General features: G+C 60.3%; 5 protein-coding genes across 5 annotated transcripts; all 5 read left to right on the forward strand.

Annotated features, from left to right (window-relative positions):
* Nucleotides 1–2019: 2019 nt before the first annotated feature.
* On the forward strand, nt 2020–6099 carry SCGL (putative phosphoglycan beta 1,3 galactosyltransferase; the record flags this gene model as incomplete). Its single annotated transcript, XM_001464291.2, has 1 exon — nt 2020–6099. The coding sequence occupies one exon, from the start codon at nt 2020–2022 to the stop codon at nt 6097–6099; it is 4080 nt and encodes a 1359-aa protein (XP_001464328.2).
* Nucleotides 6100–9244: 3145 nt separating this feature from the next.
* Nucleotides 9245–10912, forward strand: LINJ_14_1510 (putative protein kinase; the record flags this gene model as incomplete). The annotated part of the gene is made up of 1 exon (XM_001464292.1): nt 9245–10912. One exon carries the CDS (start codon nt 9245–9247, stop codon nt 10910–10912), a length of 1668 nt encoding a protein of 555 aa, XP_001464329.1.
* A 1767-nt stretch (nt 10913–12679) lies between these two features.
* On the forward strand, nt 12680–14692 carry LINJ_14_1520 (conserved hypothetical protein; the record flags this gene model as incomplete). Its single annotated transcript, XM_001464293.1, has 1 exon — nt 12680–14692. One exon carries the CDS (start codon nt 12680–12682, stop codon nt 14690–14692), a length of 2013 nt encoding a protein of 670 aa, XP_001464330.1.
* Nucleotides 14693–15450: 758 nt separating this feature from the next.
* LINJ_14_1530 (conserved hypothetical protein) lies at nt 15451–20700 on the forward strand (the record flags this gene model as incomplete). Its single annotated transcript, XM_001464294.2, has 1 exon — nt 15451–20700. The coding sequence occupies one exon, from the start codon at nt 15451–15453 to the stop codon at nt 20698–20700; it is 5250 nt and encodes a 1749-aa protein (XP_001464331.2).
* A 1920-nt stretch (nt 20701–22620) lies between these two features.
* LINJ_14_1540 (conserved hypothetical protein) lies at nt 22621–25641 on the forward strand (the record flags this gene model as incomplete). Its single annotated transcript, XM_001464295.1, has 1 exon — nt 22621–25641. The coding sequence occupies one exon, from the start codon at nt 22621–22623 to the stop codon at nt 25639–25641; it is 3021 nt and encodes a 1006-aa protein (XP_001464332.1).
* Between the last annotated feature and the right edge of the window lie 2099 nt (nt 25642–27740).

The following is a 27740-nucleotide window of genomic DNA, read 5'->3' on the forward strand; positions in this document are numbered from 1 at the left end:
CGGAAGTTACCAAGGATTACACCAACTATGAATTGTGTCTCTTCGGCGTCGACGATTCATGAAAAGGCGGACGCCTTAAGCACGTGGGGATTCCGATTGCAGATGGATCGACCGTTCATGCTGCTGAGGAAGAGGGGGTGCAGGTGTTGGAGGCGTAAGTCCGTCGCCTCGAGAGCCCCGCTCAGAGCAGCTGCCTCGATGCAACTGTCAGCCGATTCATGGACAGGCGCCTGCGCCCGCTGCCGGGAGACGAGGCGGATGCGGGCATGGGGCGAGCGACGGCGGGTCTGGGAAGACATGGATGCTGCCGTCTCTGAGGAGCTCCATCGCGGACCGACACACCCACGGAGGAGGATCCGCGGCCGCTCTTCCGTCTCCCCTCCTCCTTGTTCGACCTGTGGAATGCACGCAAGGCGTCACTGCAGGGCAGACACAGCGTGCGCCGGCTCATTCTGGTAGCGGCATCGACGGCCGAGCGGATGGATGCAGCGCAGGCGGCGGCGCAAGCAACCACGGCGCCTTCGGCTTCGAACGACCCTCAGCTCCAATCCGTCGACACCGTGCGCCCTGGTGCCGTCGGGATGCCAGCGCCGCCCAGCGATCCCTGGCCCGGAGAGCCCACTTTGGGCCTCGCAGGGAGGGGCTGCCGCCCCCAGGCGCCATTTGCTGCAGCGCGACGTGGCGTGGGCCTCTGCTGAAGGTGCACCTTGCCCAAATCGTCAGAACCAACCCGTGTTGCCCAGGCTGTTGCATGATGCAGACCGTCGTTATCGCCGTCTTCTCGGCGATCTACGGCGTCGCATTCAACGGGCGTGACATGACGCCACCAAAGAACCGCGACGTTGCACTGGCCTTGAAGAGGGCCTCCGACTGCCTCCTCACTCAGACGCGGCTCCCCAGCGGGCTCACTCTCTGCAGCGCAATCTCCCGGTACGAGCGGGCGATGGACCCCATGTCCCTGATGTGTTCAACCGCGAGCAGGAGCATGAGACAGGAGGGGGCACGGTAAGAAGAGAGCACGCACCCGCAGAGCAGCAGGAAGACGGGGTGCCGCTACGGGCACACGATGGGGGCACAGCCCCGCCGACCGTGTAGGTGCACCGCACATGGGAGGCTCCTTTTCTTTCTTGTCTACTGGAGCTGCTGCTCACTTTCATGTTGATGGCGCCTCTGCCATCGCTGCTCTCCACAAGGGCTGCTCATATAGTCATGCCACCAGCGCAGCACTCCAAAACACCATCGACTCAGTTGCCATGCGTGATTCACGGCCCGTTACACACAATGCGAGTGCTAACTCGGCCGACGTGCCGAGCGATGGTCCTGCATACCAAACACAAAGGAGTGCAACTGGTGGCACGGGGAGGTGATACAGGAAGCTCGAAGGACGGCTGACTCCGCGCTCTCGTCCGTTGACAAGGGCACAGACATATACGCGTACCGATGCGCTTGTATGAAGAGACGCGCTCTAGTCTTGCGGGTGTGGCTGCCGGTGTGTAAGCAGTCCGATTGCATCACACACCACCCCAGAAGACGGATCGATCGAGTTGAATGCGGCGACTCCCTCAAGGGCCTCGGTGCAACTTCTCTGCAACGCCTCCTCTCCCTTTCCCCTATCGCCTTCCTTTCTCTTTCTCTCACGCTGGCGAAGGCACGGAAGTGCTCGCACACAGGCACGTCGCCGCCGGAGCCGCTTCCTCTCTCTGTTTGCTGGTCTTACTCGTGCACTCACACCGCAGCGGGTCTGCCACGGCTTCTTCACTGTTTTCTTCCGTGTCTTTGATAGCCTTGCTCCGTTTCCTTGCCTGTTTGCTGCTGCATTGGAGTTTGGCTTCACTTGCGCTGCCGTTCACCAGTCGGCGTGTTCCGCTGAGCGTGCTGCCCTCCATTTCGTCCTCCTGCTTGCAACGGTCTCTGGACGAGCTGCAGAGGTGGGTGAGGGTTGGCCTTCCGACGGCGGCTGCCACGGAGATTGTGGTCCAGGCTGAGGTGGCGCTGTGTAGGGGGGTGATCGACGCGTCGATGGCAGACGGCCTGCCCTCTGCGTGCCCATGCACTGCGAAGCGACGGACCGCAAGCATCAGCGCTGTTTCTACTTCCTCAGTGGAGAGTCGCCACGGCGTTCGCAGCGACGCTGGCACGTCTTCGCCGGAGTCGGCATGGGGCACTCGGAGAGACGGGGTGCTCGCGCACGAGCCGCCGACGGTGGTGACATGGCGCTGTAGTGACCCGGATCCGCTCAATCGTGCCGCTGCTCCGGTCTTCGGCACCTCGGAGAATAGGATCTTTAGCGCTTATGAAGGCCGCTGGCAGGAGGCAGAGGCTCTACCTGCATCTTTGCCAGTGCTGGAGGGTGCCGCGACCGTTGCTGGTGCTGCCAGAGAGCAGTCTCCCACAACGCCAGCAGCGTCCTCCGCCCAAGGGCCTTCTCCGTTTTCTCTCACGGTCTGTGGGCCGACAGCTGTGACAGCAGCTTCACTGACGGTAACGGCAGTGAGCCGAGTGCCAAAGCAAGTACAAGAGGTCGCCGCAGTTTCCGAGGACGAGCCAACGCTCAGTGCGAGCGGATCGTTAAAGCCAAGCCGCTCTTACAGCAGAGGCAGGGGCAGCGCCACGCAGCCTTATCAATGTGAAGCAGTCGGAAGCTCCCAAGGCGTCCACAGCCCATCTGCCGGTGGTGATGCAGCCGTTCTTGCCACGCCCCACGGACAGGGCCGTGCCACTGCTCAGCCGCCGCTGGCAATGTCACCGCCTGCGCTGGCGTTCCGCGCGAACGCAGAGCACATGAACACGGTGGGGTTTCCAACTCCGTCGCCGGTGGCGCGCAAGGCAGTGGCTGCCACCGCAGCCAAGTTGTCTTATGCCGCTCGCTCCTCGGCGTCCCTGTCGTATAATCTCTCTCGCCTTCTTCGCCTGTGCTTCCTGCGACGATGGTGCTGGCGGGCGTGGCGCGTGAGCGACAGCGGACTGCTCGACAGTCATTTTCGACGTACCAGCAGCAGCGGTCGCGGCGGTGGCATGACGGACAATTGCTTTGACGGTGACACCGATGGCGACGGCAGCTCACATCGGCCACGCTCTACTAAGGCAGAGCCCCGCTACAGTGTTGGCCGTCTCGGTGACTGTGACGATGACGACTACTACAAGGGCAGATCAGTCAGTGCTCTTTCACGGTTGTTGATGACTCTGTGGGGTCGCTCATGTAGCGCACCAACGCAGGAGGGAGGCGGCGGTCGTGCCCCCACCACCACTGCTGCTGCCACTCGCCGCCGGCGTCGCGGCATGGTGACGGCAAGAACGCTTCTCAGTGATGGCGCTCGCATTTGCATTACTTTTTTTCTTTGCTGTTGCTGCTGCCCGTTTACGAAGAAGCTGCTCGGCGAGACTACGCGGCGCCGCAACACCGTTATTGTGGCCACCGAGAACACCACCGAAAATGCGATGTTTGTCCTCCGCCGCGCGTGGGAACGACACCGCGGCCTTCTCGTTACCTTCGCCATCGCATGTGCTTTTTTCCTGTGGTGGGTTGGTTTACCGCTCGCCCAGGCTGCCGTTGTGTGTCTGTTGGAGAGTGAAGAGTTGTTTATCGCGCGGATGCAGTATGTTGGGCTGCCAGTCGCGCTTCATCCACCGACGCACACAATGGCGGTGCTGCTGCAGCAACCGACCGTGCCACCAACATTGGTGTCGCTGCGCCGGGTCTCAGTGCTGCCTCGCAACGGTGGCAGTGGGGGGGCTGCTGAAGCGGACCCCGCTGAGGTTGAGGGCATGTCTAAGTCCGTGCTGCGGCAACTCTTTGACCGCTACCGCACGCGCAGTGCCGCATTAGCCATGGAGGGGCTGCGCTTGTCATACGCGCAACGACATCCGCGCCTCTTCTTCCTTTCCTCTCGCACTCTGACGGCGTCCCAAGTGCCGTCGTGGACGTTGCACGTGGTGGAGGATGGCTGCACCGAGTGTCTGCAAGGTCAAGGGTATGCGGAGGCGGTGAAAGGGATGGCCGTTGAACTCGACCAAACCTCACCACGCACCGCAGGAGACGATAATGTCTCGCGCGCGGCACCGTCGCAGGTCCAGGGAGCGGTGTTTGCCACGTCGAATGCGCCACTGGGCCGCATCGGGCCGATGCTGTTGGCGATGGCGAGCGTGACGGACGACGTGGAGGTGGCTGCGGAGCTGCGCAAGTGGCGCTGGCTCGCGCCGGTGAGGGCCAGCGAGGCTGGCAAGGACTCGCCTCGTGCGCCACGCGGCTCATCCAAGTGCGCGTCCTCCACGCCGTATCTGGCGGTGCTCGGCATCCCCTCCACCGATCAACCAGCGCGCGTTGCCTTGCGTGAGGCGCAGCGTCAGACTTGGTTCAAGTACCATGAGGTCGCACGCACCGAGACTGGTTTTGACGGGGCGCTGCTGCCATTGTACATCTTCGGGGCTGTAGAGTGGCCTGCTCTGACTCGGCAGCCTACGGGTGCTCCGGTGGCGCCGAGCTCCCGCGACGACGGCGAGAGGTCCGTCCGCGGAGGAGGCAAGGCCGCTGGAAAGCCTGCGCACCTTGATGCCGCTTATGTGAGTATCGACAGCCAGCGCCTCAGCGCCAACCCCTCACTACTCCTGCCACACATCCACGACCTCGCCGCCGCGGTGGAGCTTCGGACGGCAACCCTCGCTGCAGCAGCCGGAGCTACCATCACCGCCGACCAAGACGCTCCGCTGCTGGAGATGCCTACCGTCACGCAGCGAAGGCGCCGAATGACACTGCGGCCTTCTTGGCGGAATGAGCGCTCCACTGACTCGCCCTGCGACGCCATCGTGGACCAAACCGTAAGGATGACGGTAGCGTCGGCGACTCCGCCGTCGCTACCGCTTCTGCAGGTGGCGCAGCGCCTTTCCTTACCTGTCGCGCCTCTTGTCACGGCCCCCGCGCGCCTTGTCTGCTACGCATCGTCGGCCCTCTGGCAGGAGGCGCTGGAGCGTCGGGATAGCCTCTGGATCGACATGCTGACGGATCGGCGTCCTGCCACCGGCAAGACCGTCGGCGGGGAGGGCAAGTGGGGGCTGAGAGTGGAGGTGGGCATGAGCCAAAAGCTGATCCTGTGGCTAATGTACGCCTACTGTACGTTCCCGGAAGTGCCGTTTATTATGAAGGGCGACGATGATACGTATATTAAGGTGCCGCAGTACCTGAGCGACATCCGCTACCTGTGGCGTGGCCGCAAGACACGCGTGCCACCGCCGCACGACGTTGATACGGAGCACGGCACCGTCGAGAACGCACAGCTCACCAAGTCTACAGAGGAGTGTGTGTACTGGGGCAGCATGCGGCGCTGGAACGGCGAGGTGTACTTCAGTGCCGGCATGCTCTTGCTGCTCCACCGTCGCCTTGTCCAGGCCGTCGTGGAGGTACGCACGGAGTTCAACAACGATGTGCTGTACCTCGCCGCGGCTGACTACAGCGCCGCGTACGCCCATTCCTACTACGCGAGCATGATGGACCACGAGGACGTGATGCTGGGCAAGTTGCTGATGGAGCGACGCTTCCGAGCTGATCGGCTGTGCCCGTTTCGGCGCCACTGGTACGTTTGGGAGGACCTGCAGCGCTTTCACGATCTGCACCGTGGCCGCGTGCGCAACGTGACGTGGGCGTCTGTCGCTCTGCACCGGTGCCGCCCTGCGGATGCGTATTACCTGCACTACTTCTTTGCCCAGGAGTACCGCTACAGCGGCAGCAGGGGAGCGGCTGAAAGATCTGCCCAGGGAGGCCAGGAAGGCGATGCAATACTATGCAACGAGCGTGCGGAGCGCGCGGCACGTCAGGCTGCGCAGAGTTGGGTGGCCGACCGCTTGCGACCGGTGTTGCAGGCAGGCGGCAACGTTGCGGAGGGTGCCGCACGCAAGCTTGATGCTGCGGCTCTTACAGCAGCGGAGGAGGAGGCTGGATGGTCCAGTCTTCCCGACGTTCTCTGGGCGGTGCAGAGGGACCGCAGTGTGCACACGCCGCCTTACCTCTCCGACCGTGACGGGGTGGCCATCGACGATGTCGAGTACGTGCCGTTCAGCGACGGCGTTCTCGTGTTGAATGGGCTGAAGGCACGCATTCTTTCATGACTACGCAGCCAGGAGAGAGAGGGTGTGCCGCGACCGCCCGAGGATGCCCGGCGAACACTCCCCTCCCCAGGTGCATTGCGCCGATTCGCATGCGCTGCTCTCGCCATCACGTATCGCCAGCTGCCATTACGACAGATAAATTTGTATTCGCGTATGTTTGTGCGCCCATGCGTGCGCGTGCAGACACGCCATTTTGTGTCAGCATCTCTTTCCATGTTGAGGCCCAGACAAAGAAGAAGAGGACACACGCGAATGTCATCGCATACGTCTTCCCCTCCCCTTTTTGCCCCGCGTTCTCTTCGGCCTGCAGCGATCTGTGTAGATAACCACCCTTCCCTTCTCTCATCCGAAGTCTGCCCTTGATTCCCCTGTCCATCGCTCCGCCAGCGACCATGCAGAGGCACGGACGCTCGCGTACGGCCACGCGCGCACCGGTCACCGGCGGAGCCACTCGCAGTGGGGCAAAAGGGAGCGTAGAAGTGCGGATGGTGACGGGGCGCGGCCGCGACACCATCGCTCTCGCCCCTCCCACCCTCACCTTTCTGTCTCCCTCACGTGCATAGGTTAGTCCCATATCTTGTCGCCCGCGTTACCTTGTCCATCTCGTCTTTGTCTGTGTGTCGTTTTCTTTTGGTTGTTCTTGCATGCTGCGCCCCTCCGCTCTTCCCACAATTCCTTCACTCCCTCCCTCCACTGAGCGCACGCATACGCATCCGCTGCCGTTCCCTCCCCCCTATCCCTCGCGTCCTTCGCGCCAAAGATGAAGAGGCGTCTGCACCGCCGTAGATGCCGCGACGGAGCCTGATGGGTGGCCACGCATGGCTCTTTTTCTTTCCCGCTTCGCCTTCTCGCTAGGGAGGCGACGTTTGCGTGCGTTGGTGGGAGTGCCTCTGTGCGCGTGCGCGCATTTCGGTGTGAAGGCGGAGCGAGCAAAAGGGACAGTGAAAGGGGGCTCGAATGGGATGATTATTGCTGCTGCTGCTGACCACCGTCACCTTACCTCTGATGCAGCTGTGCTCAGCGCCATCATGGGGGGTGCGGGCAGATGCGGAGTACGTGGCTACGCTACCACGCTAAAATGCCGTACGTTTGGTAGCAGTCTCATGGGCAGCCGACGCGCAACGGTCTTTTTCTCTCCGTCGAACTCGACAATGCAAGAGGTTGACCACGCAACATCTGCTATCCTGGACACTGCGCGCGATGGAGGACAAGTGCGGGGAGCGCCTTGACAGCGCAACCTAAAAGGGCGCACTGGTGCGCCACGGGGCGGTTGGTGTCGAAGAACTCGTGGGTACGCTCGCTACGACGTGTACGCCGCTTGCACTGATCGACCCCATGCTGATTGCAATGACGAGTGTGACGTACAACGTGTATGCCACCGCCGAGCTGCGGCTGTGGCCGTGTGTGAGCCACTCGTTCGCATCGCGTCGCCGCTTGTGCAGCTTTTCATCAGCTGCACCGCCCTCGCACCCCGTAGTGACAGGGTATTGCGCCAGCGGATCGACCAGTGTGGGCAGTGATGTGCGAGGTACCGCGTTCGACGTGGCTGAGCTACCTGGAAGTGATGCGCAGCGAGAGCAACTTCAACGACCCTCTACTTAATCTTCACGTTGTTGCGGCTGCAAGGCGCAACGACGGTTGAGCAGGCGGAAGGGGAGTAACGATGGCGGCGCTAGTGTCGGCGGTCGCCGAGCTGCAAGCCGCGACTAGGCAGCGGTGAGCAGAAACGTTGTCCTCGCTGCATTTCTTGTTCTTTTGCTCTTCACGTATCGCCACCCTTCAGGACAAGGGATGCCTCCGCGTGGTATCACAGGGACACACCAGTGCCACCACTCCGTGACGGGAGGCCACGCAGCACCCTCCCACTCTTCCTGCGAATGCCAAAGCACTTCTGGTGGTGACAGGGCCAGGCGCCTACGGCGTGGCGAGGCTAGAGCCGGTTTATCGTTGCTGATGTCGGCGGCGAGGTCCTGGCTGGCGCCACGTCGGGGCGACCTGCGACATTGAGCACGTCTACATTATGCATATCGTGGACGAGGCGCCAACGTGAGGCACCGATGACGGAAGCATAAGGAGAGCACCCCGAATTCGCGCCATCGAGTCCTCCAGACCTCCACGTGGAGAGTCACCACACCACATTGTGGAATGCCGCGGTGTAAAGCGATTGAAAGAGAAACACGCCACACTGGCAGGGTGTCCGGGGCCTCAGAGGGTCCTGGCCCCAAGCCGGCCAACCTCCCCCCATGAGCTCATCCGGCATTCAGCCGGACCAGACCCTGTTATCAGCACCACAGAGACGCCATCGCCTCCTGCCCTCGAGCAGGACCGCGAAGGCCGCTCCTTCGGATTACGGCATGTAGTCCACACGAGTGGTCTGTCTGGCGCCGATTGAGCAGCACGTATGCAAAGGAAGGATGAGAAAGAACAGGATGAGCCCATCAGACGCATGGCCCTGATTCGACAGCAGGCCAGCTCGTCGTAGGCGTCCAGCATGTAGGTGTACTGCGGCGGAGGTGAGAGAACTGCGATTGTGTATGCGCATGGGTGCGGACTTGTAGTAGAATGGTACGCTGAAAGAAAAGGTACTGCACCGCGGGAAGCGGCGCTTTTCATCCACTCTCCTCCCCAGACTAATACCCACTACTATCCACCGGTGTGCTCGAGGCGCTGCTGATCCCAACGTCAAAAGAGCAGCTTGGCGCGGTGGCGGGACGAGGCGAAAGCTTGCATGTATCTCGATGCGTCCGACTTCTCTCCATTTGCCTTCACACACGGCTGAACGGCCACGGCCGTACTTTTGCATATCCGCTCGGGCCTGTGCATCCCTCAGATCTTTTCCGGGCAACGTACGCGCCAATCGATTTTTTGTGGCGATCGCGTTACTCACGGCGTGCACACCCTCGCCCAGCGTCGGGAGCGCTGCCCGCGTGTGCGGGTGCATTTCTCCTTGAATGCGTGTAGGTGCAGAAGGAACCGCGAATACTCCTGGCGCCGGCCGCTGCCACCCTATCGTTTGAGCTGAATCGTCTTTGTGCTCCAGCGTTTAACGACGGGGTACGCACAGCAGGCCCCCCCCCCACCCCACCTTCTATTGGGGTCACACACGGATCTGCACAAACACATATCACTCCCTTACGCCGCCATCATGGAGAAGTATACGAAAGTGAAGAATATTGGCAAGGGCAACATGGGCACCTGCACCCTTGCCCGCAACAACGAGGACGGCAAGTACTACGTCATCAAGCAGGTTGATCTCACGCGGATGAGCAAGAAGGACCGGCAGCAGAGCCTGAACGAGGCGCGAGTGCTGAGTTCACTGCGACACCCGAACATCATCAACTATGTTGACAGCTTTCTAGCCCGCAAGTCGGACAACCTGTGCATTGTGATGGAGTACGCCGAAAGCGGCGACGTCTGCACGCGCCTAAAGAAGAATTACGGTGTAAACGTGCCGGAGCGGCAAGTGTTGGACTGGCTCATACAGCTGGTGCTGAGTCTCGACTACGTGCATCAGCGCAAGATCCTTCACCGCGATGTCAAGACGCAGAACATCTTCCTCACACACGAAAACCTCATCAAACTAGGCGACTTTGGCATTGCTCGCACGCTGGCAAACACGTACGACCAGGCCCAGACGTTTGTCGGCACACCTTACTACCTGTCCCCCGAGCTGATTTTGGAGCAGCCCTACGACCACCGTAGCGATGTGTGGGCACTCGGCGTAGTCCTGTACGAGATGCTCACGCTCAAGCACCCTTTCAATGCAAAGGACATGAAAGGACTGCTGCAGCGCATCCTCGCTGTGCATTATGATCCTCTACCAACCGTGTACAGCGCCGAGTTGCGGGACATAGTGGCGCGGATGCTGGTGCGGGACCCAGCTGGACGGATCAAGCTGGACGACATCTTGCAGATACCGATAGTTCGTGAGCGCATTCGGCAGTGGCTCAAAGAGCCCGACGTAGTACCGCAGCACTACGTACGCTCCCTCTGCAAGCACCACCTGCTGCCGGATTTCCAGGATGAGGCAACTGCTGTGCCCTCCACCAGGTCCGCCGCAAGGGCTGCCGCGGCCATGGCGCACGAAGAGTGGCGCACCACCTCTGAGGCCACCCCAGCCCAGACGGATGGGGACGTCTTCGCCCGCAACGATACTGGCACGCGTCCGCACGCGACGCCAGGTGGGCCCTTCTCCATCCCCTCCACAGCTGCGCGTGCAGCGGCGTCGGCTTGTACCTCAAGTGCAGACAATGGATCTTCGGACGGGGTGCGACCATCCATGCCGGCTCTGAAGCCGTATAGTAACCTGCCGCAGCTGGGAGTGGCGCCACCGCAGCTGTACGCGCCCCAACTGCCACAAATATATCCACGGGTGCAGAGCAACAACAGAGCTCCTAGCCCCTCGCGACTATTCAGATCACCTTTTAGCACTCCCAGTCTCGCACGATCGGCGGCGCTGCCGATCTCTCGGCAGCAAGGCGATCTCGTGGGCCAATCTTCTCCAGCGCCGCTGCCGTTTCAGCGACCTTCTGCTCGCGCCAAGGCTCCCAGTAGGCCCTACGCACGCCCCTACGTGGCGCAGCCCCACCTGTCCCCATCGCCCGCCTACCTTGTCGCGGCCAACCCACGCAAGAATCCGAGCGACATGCGGCGTCAGCAAGGCAGCAGGCCCTCAGGCCCCTACCTGAACCCTCTGTTTTCTGCGCCTCGCCAGATGGCGCCCGGGTGCAGGCCACTAGCTCCTCCCCTCCCACCGCCGCCCGACATCAAGGCAATGCTGCAGCGCGCCGCCGCCGAGCGTGCACGACGCTGACAACAATTCGCGCAGCAGACGGGGAGGTCCCCCACGCAGACAAGCAAACCAAAAGGCACGCCAAACAAAGGGCGTAGGTGCGTCATGTGTCCTAATATTCTGCAAATCGCTCTGCTAAAGCTGCTCTCCTCCATCATCGCACCACCTTTAGGGTGGGTGTCGCACGTTTGCTTGTGCGCGTCACCGTCAGGCTCTCACCCGTTCCCCTCCGGAACACCACCCGTTGAGATGGCTTCTCTTCTCTCGCGCTCCCCCTTCCTCATTATGTGATTCTTCCATTGCACCTTTTTTTATTATTGTTTCCCCCCTCCCCTCCTCCTCCCGCTCGCTGTGTGTGCGTGTGTGTGTGTGTGTCAGTGGTGGCTACCCGTGCTTCATTGTCGGCTTTGTTGTTGTTGCTTCCTCTACTTTTCATTTCCACGATGCATATAGGTCCATGTCCGGTGGCACTGCGCCGCTTCGATCGTCCTCCTCCCCATTCCTTTTTTTTGAATAGCTGTGTGCCCTCTGTTTTCCAATCCTATCTATTCACGACCGCCTCACCCTCTGCTCATTGTTCCTCTCACACGTCTGTTTCTCTCTCTGTGTGCGCTTGCCTGCGTCTGCGTGTATATGCGTGCTCTTCTTCGTTGTGGAACGATCGGCACCTTCGTTTATGACTTCTCTATCATAGCTTCGGGCTTCGCCTCCTTCCGCCAACACACTGGCACAGACGCACCCACACCTAACTACCCCTCCCCCCCCCCCCCACACACACGTACACATACACATACACATGCAGCCTCCCTCCCTCCGTCTTTTGTTTGTCGACTTCCTCCCCCTTTTCGCTCTTCTCTGATACTAGGGTTGCGTGCGTGTATGTGCTGGTGAAAGGAGGTGAGTTGTGGGCTCTTTGTTGTGTTCTCACACTCCTCCTACTTTTCTGTTTGGTTGCCGTTCTTATCTTTTCTGGAACACACATTGTGTGCAGATCGCTTGATGTGTGCGTATGTGGTCGTGAAGGTTGGAGGACATCTCTAAACCTGTGCAGACGCGTTGCAACGTGATTTGTGTCTGTTATAGCGGGGAATTTGAAGTGGAGCGATCATGCGGCGCATCTACTCACTTTCCCTCTCTATCTTTCTTTCGATTGCACCATGGAGTACTCACGCGCCTACCAGCGTCATCAGCCCAGCGACATTTCGCGTTTGTGTCCGCCGTTACATCACAGCCGCTGCAAGGATGCTCGCAGCTAAACCTGCGCGTGAGCAGCAAAGTACCAACCTCGCTCTTCATGAAGGAGAAGCGTCCGAATGCGCTCTCGGTGGAGGCTCTCCTGCGATCCTCTTTCTCACTACCGAAGGCGTTGTCGCAGCCCAGCCCGACCCCCTTCCCCTCCCCTCACTACGGTCACGTTCTCCTCTCGACAGTTTTTCATCACCACTAATCATCTTCCTCGTCTCTCCACCACAGTGCCGCCGCCAACTCGGCCTCCTTTTTTTTGACTGTTCGGTCGGCGACGACAAGCCGCTCCAGCACGCGTGTGGAGTGGAGGACGATACTTCAACAAAAACCTTCTCCACTCGCCTTTGCGTCAACACGTTGCTCCGGGAAGAAGTTCGCTGCTGTTGACGCCCCCCCCCTCCCCCACCGAAGCACTCGTTTAAGGCTGCTCTGCTTCATACACGCTGACACATCGGCAGCACGCCACAGCTGCTTCTCCCGCCACATCCTCCGTTCAAGGCAAAACAGCGAAACGTCATTTGCCGTCTTTCGCATTGCTCCGTAATGGACGGCGTGAAGTGGGGCGAGGCGGAAGAGGAGCTGACGCACTACTTGCGCGAGGAGCCCCCGCGCGTCTCGGCTCTCCCCGTGAGCATCCGCTATCGGACGTTTGCGCCACCAGCGCAGGACACGCGCGTTCGCGCCGGACGATCTGTCCACGACTTTTACCTGTACCGCCGCCGCCGCCTGGACTCGGCCATCGACGCAGAGCTGACTGCTTCCGGCCTCTCGCTGGTGCAACCTCTGCAGCGCGTACTGACTGACTCCTTTGCGATTGCGCAGCGGCAGCAGGCGACGTACCAATGGCTCGCGCAGCGCCATACTGCTGATGAAATTCTCCATCGCTTTGCCGTGGACAGGAAGCTCAACGCGGCGCCGTGCCTAGCCGCCGTGAACCGCTCGCTGAGTGTTCTCGGTCGTGAAGGCGGGGCAGATGCCGTGCTTGACGTTCTGGAGGATGTGCTGTTGGATACCGCTATCATCCCCCTCAGCACTCTGCTTGGTGCCATCAAGGCGCTGCCTAGCCACCCTGTGCGAGCAGCCCGCGTCGCACTCACCTTCAAGGGTTCGCTGGGGTCACAGATGGTGCCCCCGAGCGTGTGGGGTAACCTCGGCGCCGCCCTCGCACAGGCGTCACTGCAGATGCCAAAGCCCCTAGAGGATCACTTCATGGAGCTGTTTGAGCGCGTCCTGGCGATGGTTAGCGCGTCGACAGGTCGGCTGAGCGAATCGCTCGTGGTGGCATTTGGCCGGTGTTTGCTTGCCAGTAGCAAGCCCTGCGCCGCAGCTATGCACCTCGTCCGCGAGGAGCTGCTCAGCGGCCGTAGTCGCGATGGCTTTACTGGTGCACCACTGTACCTCGGCGCCTTTCTGAGCGATCTCCTCGTGGGACTGTGCTGCGAAGACGAGAAACTTGGGACATACCGGCACTCTAGCGCTGACACAGATACCCTGACCTTTGCGTGTGATGTCATCAAGTACGCGTTCGCCGTGCGTGTGCAGTTGGCGCCGAGAGTCTTCGACGAAGTGCTCGCCTTGTGTGAGCGACGGAAGGAGTACTACCGCATGTGCATTTTGTTTGTGTCTATGTGCGTCTTGTCGACTCCATCGCTGGTGTCCTTGCTCCGAGTGGTGGAAGTGGTGACGCAGATTTCCGATCTGCGCACGCCGGTGCAGCGTCTTTTGCCATTTAGCTGCACCGACTTCTTCCTGTGGTGCTTGCAGCGGTACCCTGTACTGTATCAGTCACCGGTGGAGTCCCAGAGTCAGCAGAAGGCCACACGACGGGTTTGTGCGCTGCTCGGCTGTCTCGCCGTGGAGGAAAGCAACGCAGAAAAGCTGCCTGCTTTGCTGAAGGTCCTTACGCACGATGAGGGAGTGGGTTCTATCATGGCCGCTAGTGCGGTGTCGGCGGCTGTGCGTCGGTTTCGTGAGCTGCACTGTCCCGCTGGCAACGCTGTCTTTGCCGCCCTCCAGGCCCAGCACGAGGCGGTCCTAGCGGCGGTGTTGGAGATGCCTTCGAGGCCGACCAGTCCGGCGGCTTCGGCGCCCGCAGCCACCGTCACCGTTGAACTCCGTCGACTCCTGCCCTCGGAGTCGGTGTACTGCACAGTGCTGAGCGCCGCTGCTCTGGCCACGCTGGCGAGTCGCCCGGCCGCGGAGCAGGCGTTTGTGCGCATGATGGAGTCGTATCAGCGCAAGTGCGGCGCCGTCGCGCTCCTCCCGTTCGAGTGTGTCTGTGCTTCCTTTGGGCTGCCGGATGGCGCGGTCAGGATGCTGCGCACGTGGCACCGCGAGTACACCTGGCTGGCTGTCTTACCTCTTGGGCTTTCCCTGCAGCTCGATGGCGTGACTGCCTGCGAGGTGTGCTGCGCCGCCTTCACTGCTACTCAGCAGGTGCACAAAAAGGTCATTTTCATCTGTGGCAGCGAGGCCGAGGCAGTAGCGGCAAAGGAAACGAACGTAGAGCCGCTGATTGTGATGGAGGCTCTGGTGAGGCGTTTGTTGGGTCAGTGACACGGCTCGGACGACAAGAGGGACCATGAGGAGCGTGCCTGATGCTAGGTGTGTGCGTGTGCCTTTTCTCCACGAAACGCGCAGCGTCCATCGTCACCTCTCCTGCTTTCGCGTAAAGCTCGTGAGGCCACTCCACTCACTGCTTTGGGCACGAACACGCACGCGTCGGCTCACACGGGGAGGGGGGTGTCCCCAAGGAAGGCACTGAGCAAAACGCGTAACCCGTCGCGGTCTTCTCCGCTCCTCCGTTGTGGCGGAGGAGCATCGCACGCGGCCTTTGCTCTTTTGAAATGCGTTCTGGGTGCTGTTGGCGCTCACCATGAACGCTGCAACGCAGCTGCTTTCCTCTTGTGCTTTCCCACTGCGGAGCGCAATGCTGCGCATGTCGCCGTCGGCGGTCCATTTGGCTTCCGTCTGAAAAGGCGCCACGTCGATGGGAGACGTGCCTCCTTCCTCGCTTTTCGGCAGCTTCCACCACCACCACTTACCCGACCCTCCCGCCATTTATTTCACGCACTACTCGTCCTTTTTTACTCCACAGAAACTCTGGGCCACCTTCAGTGGCTCCGTCATCCACGCACGCATACGCACGTCAGGAACGACCCCCGTTATTTTGCTTGGGGATTATTTTGGCATGTGTAGGGCGAGGGGAGAAAGGTGGAGCTGCAGGTTCTCTAGCGGAGAACACATAAAGCTTTCAGGCTAGCCTCATCACATCTTTCCGCCTCGGTTCACCGCCTGCGCTATCCCTGCCAACAATGACCTCGCCTACGGCCGCGGGTGCTGAAAACCGGCCAAAGCCGTTGCACACGTATCCGGAAGATGTGCCACCCAGCAGCAAGATCCTCGCACACTGCGGCTTTGACAGTCGTCACTTCAACGCTGTTGCCTACCTCGGTGACAACACCCTGCTCACTAGTGGTGGCAAATTCGTGCTCTTCGTTCACGTCGACACCGGCGCAGTGGAGTCGCAAGACGGACCCCAGGATGGGGCTGTTGGCGCTGTCGCTGTACACCCCGGCGGTACGTCGTACGTAGTGGGTGAGCGCTGCCCTGTAAATCCGCTTCTCCGCGCGTACGGCTGGCCCTCTCGCGCCCAATCTAAAACCTTTGCAGGTGGCGCAGAGGTGGGGTACAGCGCGCTCGCCTTCAACGTGGGCGGCAGCCGCCTCGCTTCCGTCGCAAGTGCACCCGACTACACCCTTGCCATCTGGGACTGGGAGAACACCTCGCTACTGTTGCGGAGCAAGTGCTTCAACTCCGACGTGTACAGCGTCGCCTTTAGTCGCTTCGATGACGCGCTCCTCGTTACGGGCGGGGCCGGGCACATCAAATTCTGGATGATGGCGGACACCTTCACCGGGAAGAAGCTGCAGGGCTCGCTCGGTAAGTTTGGCCGTCACGAGATATCCGACGTCGCCGCGTTTGTGATCTTGGCGGACGGCAAGGTGCTCTCCGGGTCCGACTGCGGCGACCTTCTCTTGTGGGAGGGAGACCTCATCGCCTGCACGTTTGCCCGCGCCTTTGCCGTCGATGAGCCCGGCGCCAAAGGATTGGGACAGGCACCTCACGATATTGAGCCATGCCACGACGGCGCCATCCACTTTGTCTCTCTGCAGGGCCGCTACGTGGTAACGGCCGGCGACGACGGATACATGCGGTACTGGGATCTTCATGAGCTGGAGGTGGCAGAGGGCACCGGACTGCCGCCGTACTACGCGCCGAACTGCCTTCACGAAGTGTGCGTGTCGGCCGCGTTTCGCATCCGCTCCGTCACGCTCGATGAAGAGCACCAGCAGTGGGTCATCCTCGACGAGTCTGGCACCATGGCCACACTGCCCTACCCCCTGCGTAACGGCAAACTAGACACGACAGAGCGAGCGGGGCAGGTGCGACTTCGGCTGAACGGTGTTCCGCTCACATGCGCGGCGGTGTCTCCCGTCGAACATGTCGTCCTCACCGGCGGCATGGACGGCGTTGTGCGCTGCATCGACTATGTGTGCTGCGCAGAGCGGTGCCGCATGGAGTGGCCGCGCCATCCGCGCAAGGACCCGGTGCCGGTGGCAGACATAAAGGTGCTAGCGCCACGCTCGACGGCACAAAGCATGCTCGCGGTGGCTGGTTTTAGCGACGGCACGGTGCGGCTACTGGAAATCGGTGAAGGTAGCTGCAGCATTCGAGTGGTTGGGCAGTGGAAGGCGCACGCGGATGGGCTGTGCGCGCTGGCCGTGAACGAGGACGCGTCCCAGGTGGCCAGCATCTCCCCCAGCGGGCACGTTTTCTTCTTCAGCGTGGAAACGGCACCCTGCACGCTCGACCCTGTGGGCTATTGCGTCGGACCATTGAAGAACCCCACGAGCGCGGCATGGGACACGCAGGCTGTAGGCGGCCACGGTGGTTGCCTGCTGGGCTTCGAGGGTGGCCAGCTACTCTCGATCCACGCCCCAGCACCAGGCTCCGTGGACCACAACGAGGGGTACGAGTTTCCGTGTGCATATGACCTGGTGGCGATCCGCCAGCGGCAACTGCCACCGCCAAAGACGGAAGTTGAGGAGCTCGAGTTGGTGGACGACACCGCTGCGACCGCACTGGACGAGGAGGATGTGGGGCCATGGCCGATCGCCTTCGTCGTGCAATTCCCAGGGGATGGTTTTGCGATCGGCATGGGTAAGGAGGAGCTGGCGTACATGTACCAGGGAACCATCCGCTACGCGAACCGGTTGGAGCTGCCGCCCCTGCCCCCCACCGGCGTGGAGCCGCCAGACTACGTCGAGGACCCGGCGCTGAACGTGTGCTACCGAGGCTGCGTGCCGCGTCGGGCTTTCGTCAGCCCCAACGGCGCTCTTGTCGTGTGTGCAGACCGCAACCGACTACTGCTGCGGGAGGCTACAAGTCGTTCGCAGGTGTTTCTGCTCGGCGCGGCGCACGACAGCACGGGTGGCGCCGTCACCGGCGCCTTTCTCTCTCATAACGGCAGCATGGTTGTCTCTATCGGCACCGACGGCCTTGTCGTGACACAGCTGCGAGACGGCTACGCAGCCCCGCGTCCTTTGCCGCTTCTTATCGGCAACGCTCCAGCCGTCGAAGATGCCCTCGACATGGTTTCTTCGGCGGCAGCCGCCCCCGCGGTTGTTGCGGTGGCCGAAGAGGTCGTGGGGGCTGCCGACGCACCCGCTTTGTCGGTGCAGGAGCAGAAAGAGGCGGACGACGCAGCTCGGGCCGCGGCAGAGAGGGAGGCGAAGCTGCAGCGCTTCTTGAATAGGCTGGAGAAGGTGCGCGACGCGTACGCTGAGCTGGTGCACCGCAACGAACAGTTGCCGCCTGGCCAGCGACTGAGCAGGGACGAAATGCAACTCGATGCGTCGCTCCAGGACGCCCTCGACGCGGAGAAGCAGCGCCGAGTGCGAGAGGCTGAAAAGGAGTATATCCTGCCCACCGCCCGCGAAGATGTCAAGACGGCCAAGCTGAAGAACTGCTTCCTCGACAATCTGCTCTACGACCGTTTTGAACTAGCGGCCATCGAAGGGGGCTTCTCCGTCGCCTCCTTGCGCCTCTTCGACCCACACGAATCCATCGCCAAACTGGACGCGGCTGCTCGCCAGCTAGCCGAGTCGGACGTAGAGAAGGAAGAGGACGGGGCAAGTGACAGCGAGCAGGATGGCGCCGGTGCAGATGCAGCAGCGACAGAGCCCATAGTCGCGGAAGACTCTCAGGCAGCCGGCGTCGACGCCGCCGCCGCCCACGAGCGGCCTGACGATCTGGTTGGAATAGCCACCATCGGCGCCTCCGTGAAGCAGCAGCTCGACAAAATGGTTACACGCCGTCGCGAGCGGCAAGAGCGGCGGGACGGCTATGCGCGTTTGTTGGACCGCAAGCCGAACCCAGCAATCGACGACGCAGCGCTGAAGCAGCAGATCGCCATGGACCTAAAGAACCGAGGTGACTGCACGTTTCGCACAGATGCAGCGTACCGAGGCGAGCACCCGTACCGCCCCACCGCAGTCGCCAAGCTGCAGCGCATGATCCACCTGATGGAGGACATTGTGCGCATGAAGACCTCCTTCAACGAAGACTTGCTCAAGCTGCGCGAGGAGAAGCGGCACGCCTTCTCCCGTCTCAACTGTATGCGCCAGGACTACGGAAAGGTGCTGTTCCAGCTGGGATTGTGCGCCTCGCCTGAAATGCCTGAACTATCCCTCACTGTTGAGGAGGAGCCCGAGACGCTGTACACGATGGACCGCGACAAGCTCGAGGCGTACAACAAACAGAAAGCGGAGGAGCGGGCCAAAGCGGAGGCGATGAAGGCGCATCGTGGTTTTGGCGCGGACCTGGCCGGCGCGCAAGCGCCCGAGCGCTCGCGGGACTCCTCTACCGTGGCCATCGGTGCCGGGCCTGGGACTATGATCACGCCGCAAAAGCGCTCCAAGGGCAGCCACTTCCCCTCCTACCTCGGACGAGGCTCACGGCTGAGCGCCATCGGCAGCCTGGCGATGCGGGAGCGCATGGACGCCGATCTGAGGGGCAAGCTCCACAATGTAACCCTCACGCCAGAAGAGAAGGAGGAGCGGGAGATGCAGCGCGCCGTGTTGGAGCGGGACATGCGGCGCTTGAAAGACGCCATGGCGGCGGTGCGGGCGGAGTTCAATGACAAGCTGGAGTCACTGCGGCTGCGTCGCGCGGCGCTCGACGTCGATCTGTGCCTTATGACGAGGTGCCTGACCCTCTTCCACCGCGAGTATCAGCTGCTGCTGATCTTTCGCTCGCAGGACAAGAAACTCCGCGCTGTCTTGACGGCGGTGAAGCAGGAGCGGGAGTCGGTGCAGCGCGCCATTGCATCTCAGCACACAGACCTAGCGTCTAGCGAGGAGCGCATTCGCCACCTCACCGCGCAGCTCAAATCCACAAATCAGGCAGCAGAGGCGTACATCGACGATCATTGCCCAAGCGACAAGCTGACGTACATTAAGCGAGTCTACTATCGGCAGCTGAAGCGCCGGCGCCGTCCGGAGGATGGGGACGACGACGATGACGACATCACCAGCGATGACGACGAGGACGAGGACGACGGTATCGGCGAGGAGGTTCGGCCGCCCAACTGCAGCGTGGAGGCGTGGGAGGGCATGCTGAAGTGTCGTGAATCTCGCCTCGACCTGACGGAAGCCAGTGACGCGGCTAAAGCAGAGGTGGCGAGCATCCGCAAGCAGCTGGAGAAGAGCGAGCAGCGGCTGCAGGAGCTGGCGGAGCATGTCAAGCAGTGCCGAGCCGAGGTGCAGGTGCTCGAGGAAAAGAAGCGGAAGGAGTTGAACATGCTGTATACAGCGGTGCCACTCCGCCTGAGTCAGGTGCGGTGCCTTGAAGCCGATGCGCGGCTACCGTCCCACCTCCCCGATCAGCCGGTAGTTGTCATCTCCGCGGAGCAGATGAGCGCGCTGCGACAGCGCATCTTTGACTTGGCTGACCAGAAGATAGAGCGCCGTGACGAGGTGGCGAGACTGACGGCGGAGCTGCAGCCGCTCAAGGAGGCGCGTGCGGCCTCGAATCGCGTGTTCGAAGAATGGCAAGACAAGGTGAACGAGGTGATGCTACTTCGCTTTGGCCAGCACGTTGACTTAGAGATGCTGGAGTCGTGCGGGTCCAGCTGGGCAATAGAAGCGAAAAAGGAAGAGCTGCACCACCTTGAATTGAAGTGGGCACGATCGGTGAAGAAGGTTGAAAACCACATTGCCGAACTCCGCACGCGCCTCCAAGACAAAGTCTTTGCAAACACGAGCCTGCTGCAGAACCTCGGCGATCTCGAAACGGAGCGTCAGCGCGTAGATTCTGTGTTGTCTCAAGCCACTTCCAAGACGGTGCAGCAGTACTGCGGCACGACGGTCGCATCGAAGCAAGAGCGTGCCGTGCTGCGCGAGCTCATTGCCGCACAGCAGGAGGAGATAGACGCGCTCACGGCCGAGATCCTCATGCTGAAGCGCAAGGGCGGACACGTCTATAGTCAAGCCATGATGTAGGCTCGGTGCAGCAGCGTTTTCGGTTTCCATGCCGCAAGATACGCCGACACTATTCTCCCTCGCTCTTTGCGGCTGCTCGTGGCCAGCGCTTCTCTCTGCACATTCCAGCCGCCACAGCAGCCCTTTTGAACGACGGCTCTTTGCCACTCTTGCGTCCTTCCCTTATTTTCTCTCACGTAGCGTTTCCCCTACTCCTACGCTTTCACTTGTTTAAAGGGGTGAAGATGGACTAGCGGTGCCGTTCTAGCGAGGACGTACGAAACGTCGAGAAGCCGCAAGCGATTGTCTGCGTCATGTACTGGCCCCCGCCACCTAGCCTACCCTTTCCCTCCCCGGTCATGTTCTATGTGAGTGCCGTCATATGTGTTTGCCGCGAACTATGCACTCGATGTACCCATGTATAGAGCCCGATCTTTTTTTCTCATGAGAAGAGATGGCAGTCGGCATGCGCTTGTGCATCTCTGTGGTGTGCGCTGTTTTCCGAATGACGTCGCCAGAGTGCGGGGCACTCCGCTATACTGCGAAAGTGGCGCGCCCGAGCGGCGAAGCACCGACTCACGGCCTCTTCGACTCTCTCTCCACTTTTGTGTAAACAAAGAAAGACGCTTAGCCCGTTGTCCCTTGTATGCGTTTTCACTCACTTCACTTGTTGCTACCCGTGAGGGTCAGAGCCAAGCGCCAAACGAGTAAAGCAGAATCGAGCGCCTCCACTGCTCCTTGCCCCAACTACAGTCGCGCTTCTCGCGGCATCTTATGTTCCTCCGGCATTCCGTTTCGGCGCTGTTGATCATTCTTTGTGGAGTTTCCGGCTCTGCTGGCGACTCTCTCCCTTTCTACTGCCACGCGCCCCCGCCCCCTCCGCAATGGTGCTGCCATTATCGATAAATGTGCACTTGGCTCTCCCATTGCTAATCTTGTTATCCCTGTCTGACAACTCTGTTCTCTCCCTTCCTCCTCCGCCTGCCTTGCGCTGTCCGCCATTTCTGCTGTCGCTGTTTCTTTTTCCATGTCTGTTGCTTTTGCTCGCACTCACGCAGAAGTAGCAGCGTGTAGCGAAGCCGTTTGGCCATCTACCGTCCTTGCCGCATCAGCACCCCTCTCGCCTCTCTTTCGTCTCTTGTTTGTTTGTAAGTACTATTATTACATCGTTCATTTCCTTGTCGATCTGAGTGAGTGGGCCCGTCTTTGCGTTCTGCTCGTGGCTCGTTTCTTATTCGGCTCTTCATTACCAATAGCACACACCTCGACAGACAACATTGGCGCCGTCGCCTTCATCACTGCAGCGGCTGTCGCACTTCCCCCCCCCCAACCTCCATCCTCACCAAGACAACGATAACGACTACGACCCCCTGTACGTTTTTTGCGGGCAAAGACCTAGCACGTGCCTATCTGTCTTTTCGTTTCCTTGTTCCTTCGTACATCTCGCTCACGCTCTCGTTCCTTTACTCGACTAACGAACTTCGTGTCCTCCACACCTTACGACCACATATATTGTTCGTTCCGTTTCAGTCGCTTTCATCGAATACCTCCACTTGTGTGTGTCAGTGAGTGCTGTGCGCGGGCTCGCTTTTTTCATTTCGTGCCCATTCAAACACGCACACTCATACCATTGCGCAAACGGCTGTGCTCGACGACAGCAACACCACAGAAAGGAAAACAAGGGGATCAACGCGTATACGCACACACACACAGACGACCCGGCCTCTTCCGTAGGGTGCCCCTGTCGCGTGTAGTTTCCCGCTCTGTTTGGATCCCCTTCGGGCTACAGAACGCCAAAGCACCCCGACAGAACCTCACCCGCCTCTTTTTTTCCGTCGGCCAAGCACCTCGCGCATCATGTCACTATTCGGTGAGCCTCTACCCTTCGAGGATGACACAGCGACCTCGCTCATCCGTCGGGTCGGCTTCCCGCCGGATAAGATGTACGCCCAGATGCCAGAGGTCTACCTCTGCCCGTGCTGCAGCGAGTTCAGCAAGCAGGAGGAGCGCGAGCGTCTTTTGCGCGAGGCCCGCGACGCCAAGGAGGCTGAGCGTCGCCGCCTCATGCAGCTCGATGTGTTCGAGGAGCGTGCGCGGCCGCTGCCCTCAGGCGATATCCGTCGCAAGGCATACCGGCGGATCATGGAGGATGATGAACTGGCCGAGACCGCCCCGAGCGTGCCGCCACCACCGCAGACGATCGATGAACTGCGCCGCGCCAAGAAGGATCAGAAGGTGCCGAAGCTGATCGTCACGGTCCACTGTGGCCGACACGTGAGCGCTGAGCACGATGACCGGATCTCCGTGATCGTGCGCTGCGGTGCCTTTGAGGGCCAGACCGAAAAGGTGCTGCGCGGCAAGGAGGTGATGGTAACGTGGGAGGAGCTCTTCGAGTTCCCGTACATCAACCACAACGAGCCACTGGAGGTGCTCGTCGTGAACGATGCTCTCCCCGAGAAGAATGACCAGCTGATCGGCGGCGTGATGATCCCGTGCGGCGCCCTGCACGACCGCAGCCACGGCGACCAGGAGCCACTGCCGATCATGCCGGAGGACAGCATGCAGACGGGCTACGGCAGCTGTCAAGAAGGTCCGCTGGGCACCATCGTGGCCTCTTGGTACCTGCGCGGCGCCGACGACAAGATGGACGAGGAGGCAATCGAGCAGCAGACGCTAAGCGTGCCGCTCGGCTGTACCTTTGTGGTCCACCACTTATTCCAGTTCACCGACTACGGCGCGGAGGCGTACACCGGCGGTGTCCTGTGTGTGCTGCGCGACACGGACGACAACTGCTCCGAGTCAGTGCTCTACAAGCCTGGGGCTCAGCCAGAGCCATCGCTGTCGCCTTACTACGCCAAGGATGGCTACTACTACCTCCCTGGGAATCCGTCGCAGGTTATGCAGCTCAACACCGAGAGGAAGCTGGGCCACATCCTCGTATGCGTACCGAAAAAGGAGGAGAGCTCGTCGGAGGAGGAGGAGCTTCTCGTCATTGGCGCGGTGCCGCTGGAGTTCGAGCGTCTGTACAACAAGGGAAATGCGGTGCTGCTGATTGAGTCAAAGTCGAAGGAGGACGCCCTCTGGGGCGAGATCGAGGTCGAGTGGGCGAACAAACCGCTGGATGATTTGGACCCGCACCCTTCCTCCCTGGCAGTGCAGAAGGAGTCGCTGTTTTTCACCATCGTCCGCGGCTTCAACCTTGTGCGGCGTGACGGCGGGCCCGTAGCGGAGGGCTACGTGTCTGTTGCCTCTGGCGAGCTGGAGGGTGTCACCGTGGAGGCGCCGGCCACCCAGGACTCCGACGGCAACAACATCATCAGCTGGAACCAGGAGGTGCGCTTTGTGGAGGTGGATCCAAATGAGAAAATTGTTGAAGTGCAGGTGCACGAGAAGGGCCGCCTCGTGTCTGTCGGCCAGTGTGAGGTAGACGATGAAGAGGGGGTGGTTATCATTCAGATGCACCATGCTGCGAATATCAACGAGGAAGCTGGCGAAGTCGTTGGAAGCTACAAGCGTCTGCACGCCCCGCGGCCGGTGGAGGAGGACATATACCGGAAGCGCCGTGCTGCCGAGGAAGCAGCCTACAAGGGTGCTGACGAGGAGGACGAAGAGCAGGAGGAAGCTCACCCTGCCGCCGTGCTGGATGAGAGCAACGTGCACGAAGACGAAGAGGAGGAAGAGGAAGAGGAAGAGGAGGAGCCGCAGGCGACGCGAGCACCCCCGATGGCTGATCGCGCCATGAGCATCAACGAAGATCTTTCGGAGGAAGAGAAGGAGGTCGACGAGGCCGCGCCACACGAGACGCCTCAATGGCAGAGGAGCCAACAGGGAGAGCAGGAGCCCGAGGAGGACGAGGAAGAGGTGCCACAGCAGCTCGAGTATCTCGAAGAGGCGCAGTCTGAGGAGACGCAGCCTAAGGAAGAGCTGCAAGAGGATGCGGCGCAAGAGCAGCAGCTTGAGCCGGAAGTGGAGGAGGAGCCGCAGCCCGAGGAGGAGGAAGATGCCGAGCATCTGGTTGAAGAGGCGTTGGAAGAGGTGTCAGAGCCCGAGGAGACGGAAGAGGGTCTGCGGCGGCCTGCGACGGCGTCGGAAGCCGCTTCGGAATCCGAGGCGGGGGAAGAGGGTCTGCGCCGGCCTGCGGCGGCGTCGGAAGAGGCGTCGGAAGCCGCTTCGGAATCCGAGGCGGGGGAAGAGGGTCTGCGCCGGCCTGCGGCGGCGTCGGAAGAGGCGTCGGAAGCCGCTTCGGAATCCGAGGCGGGGGAAGAGGGTCTGGGCCGGCCTGCGGCGGCGTCGGAAGAGGCGTCGGAAGCCGCTTCAGAATCCGAGGCGGGGGAAGAGGGTCTGCGCCGGCCTGCGGCGGCGTCGGAAGAGGCGTCGGAAGCCGCTTCGGAATCCGAGGCGGGGGAAGAGGGTCTGGGCCGGCCTGCGGCGGCGTCGGAAGAGGCGTCGGAAGCCGTTTCAGAATCCGAGGCGGGGGAAGAGGATCTGCGCCGGCCTGCGGCGGCGGCGGAAGAGGTGTCGCAGCCCGAGGAGGAGCAGCCGGAGGAGGAGGAGTACCACGGAGAGCTGCACCGCCAGGAGTACGAGCCGGAAGAGGCGCATCAAGTGGAGTTTGGCGAGTTTGAGGCTGAGCACTACCACGCCGCGGCGCGGTCTGCCGGCACGCCTACGGCGGAGGCGGGGGCGGCTTACCATGCTACCGCCGGAGGACGGCAGCGCCGCCGTCCGTCGTGGGTGTCGCCTGCCACGAAAAGCAGCGGCTACAAGCAGCCATGGTATCCGTCTGGTGCTCCGGAAACAGATCAGCACATTCCCTTCTCCAAGACTAAGCTGTCAAAGAAGAACCTCGAGAGCATTCGACAACTGGAGGCGTGCAAGTCGCGCATCGAGGAGGAGTCGGTGCGCCGTAGCAGCACCCCTCGCCGCTCAAGCACGCGTGGCCTATCCCCCAGCTCCCAGTAGGACTGCCGAGCCGCATCCGGCCTAGCACACGTTGGCCGTCGAACGTGCGCCTCTCACACCACAACAGTTTTCCAGTGTGCAGGCAAGAATGAGTCGGCTGTGTAAGTGGTGCTCACTGAGAGGGGGGAGGGCTGGCCTTCTGACACTCGTCTCGCCTTCGACCCTTGCCTCTGGTTCCTGTGGACATGCATGCAAAATACACCAAATGTACATGAATATCTATTAACGGCCGCACTTATGCACACACTTCTTTTGCTGGTGTTGCACATTGTACTGCCTGATCGATTTGCTGTTGTGGTTGCCAGTGACCGTTTTGACTGCCTTTTCGTGCTTGTGTGCGTTTGCATGGCGGTTTGGCGGCTTTCCTGCTCGCCTCTGCGCTCCCTTTCCTTTTTGTTGTTATTGTGGTTTCCCTGTACTCTCTCTGAGGCTGAATTCTTCCCTTTTACATGAACTTTATGTACCTGTTCATGAATGCTTGATTGTGTGTGGCTGCGTGTGTGTGCGTATCTGTATGTATGTGTGCGATTGTCGGACAACTCCGTGAAACCGTTCTGCGTTGACCGATTCTCTTCTGGATCTGGACTTCACGGGTATTAGTAGTGGTAGGATCGCGACCCGCTTGTGTATCTGCGTTAAAAAACATTGCTGCCTATCTTTTGTAGCCATAGTGGCGGCTTGATAGAGGGTGAAGAGCGCGGCACCGTGAGTGCGCTCTTTTTCTCTCTTTTTGAGTGTATCGATTGTTCTCCCTGTACATATCGATGATCGTGCGAAATCATCCCTCGTTCTGACCCCATCGCACGCCTCTCCACATAGCGAGAACTTGTATTCGCTGTACCCTAATGAGTTCGCTCTTTTTTTCCCCCTTTTTGTTGTTTTCGAATACCTGTACGGAATCCTTCGTTTTTTTTTGTGCTTTTTTGTACTTGTCTTTTCTATTTTTTGCTTTCTGTGTGTCGTCGGCGAGCTGTGTGTGCTCTCCTCTCACTTTTCGTTGTCTTGAATGTGTATTTTTGCAATAGTCGAATAGATGTTGGCCGTGCTGTGCAGAGAGGTGAGATGAGGGTGAAATCGAATCGTTTTATTCAGCTAGCGTGGAGGCCGAGGAGGGCGCTGCCTCTACTCTTTCGATTCTCTCAGTAAAATCCAGCAGAACAGCGAACTGAGCAGACGCCTGTGCTCTGTGTCATGGCGCCGCTGGACGGCGACTCCTCATAGTTGCTGGTTGGCTGCCACGGTTAGCGCGAGGAAGAAATTGAAGGGACAAGAAAGACGGCCATGTCGACAAACAAGAAGCGTAGAGCAATGAGACGGAGCGGAACAAAAAGGAATGAAGAAGGCTATCGATTATTTTACTTTACCGTAGTTTGTTTTCGGACACCACCCATCCTCTCCTTTAGACCGGCTGTGGACGCAGCTCCACTCACTCACACACGCCACGTTCTCCTCCGTCTTGTTTGTGTGTTAGCAGGGACTCTTGGAACGATTCCCCGCCCTCTTCTGCTTGTCGCTTGCCTTATCCTTGGTTCTTCCGTTTGTCATCTCTTCCCCTCTCCTTTGTTTTCTTTGTCATGCCTCATCCCCCTTCGACGCAAGCGGACGTCTTCGTTTGTTTCTGATGTTTGGCTCTTTTCGTCATCCCGTGCTCGTATATATTTATGGGGGTTAGCCGATCTCACTTTCTCGTCCTTTTCGGCACTTGTTAGACGTTTCGGTCGATGTCTTCTTTTTACCTCCTTTTCTCTCGTTCAACGTGCTGTCATTTGCTTTTTTTTTCTGATTTCTTTCCTTCGTTCTCTGTTTTTCTTTATCTCTGTGTGTGTGTATGCTCTTGCCTGGCGCGCCCAGAAACTGTTTTGCATGCGCAGCTGTGAAAGTTATGACTTGTTCTTTTTATGAACCTGACCACAAGGATACCCATTTCACTTCTGAGCCTCTCCTACTCCATGGCACAGGCTTGCCCACACAACCGCTGTGGTAATGCAGCGGCAAACGGTGACTCGCTCCGGTTGGGGTGAGTGGGGGGATGTGCGCATGTGAGCAGCTGGCATGCAGAAGGCTCTGCTCCACTCCTCCCCCGTGCTCCGCTTCAGTAC

Source organism: Leishmania infantum, chromosome 14, assembly GCF_000002875.2.
Source record: "Leishmania infantum JPCM5 genome chromosome 14".
Taxonomy (NCBI): Eukaryota; Euglenozoa; class Kinetoplastea; order Trypanosomatida; family Trypanosomatidae; genus Leishmania; species Leishmania infantum.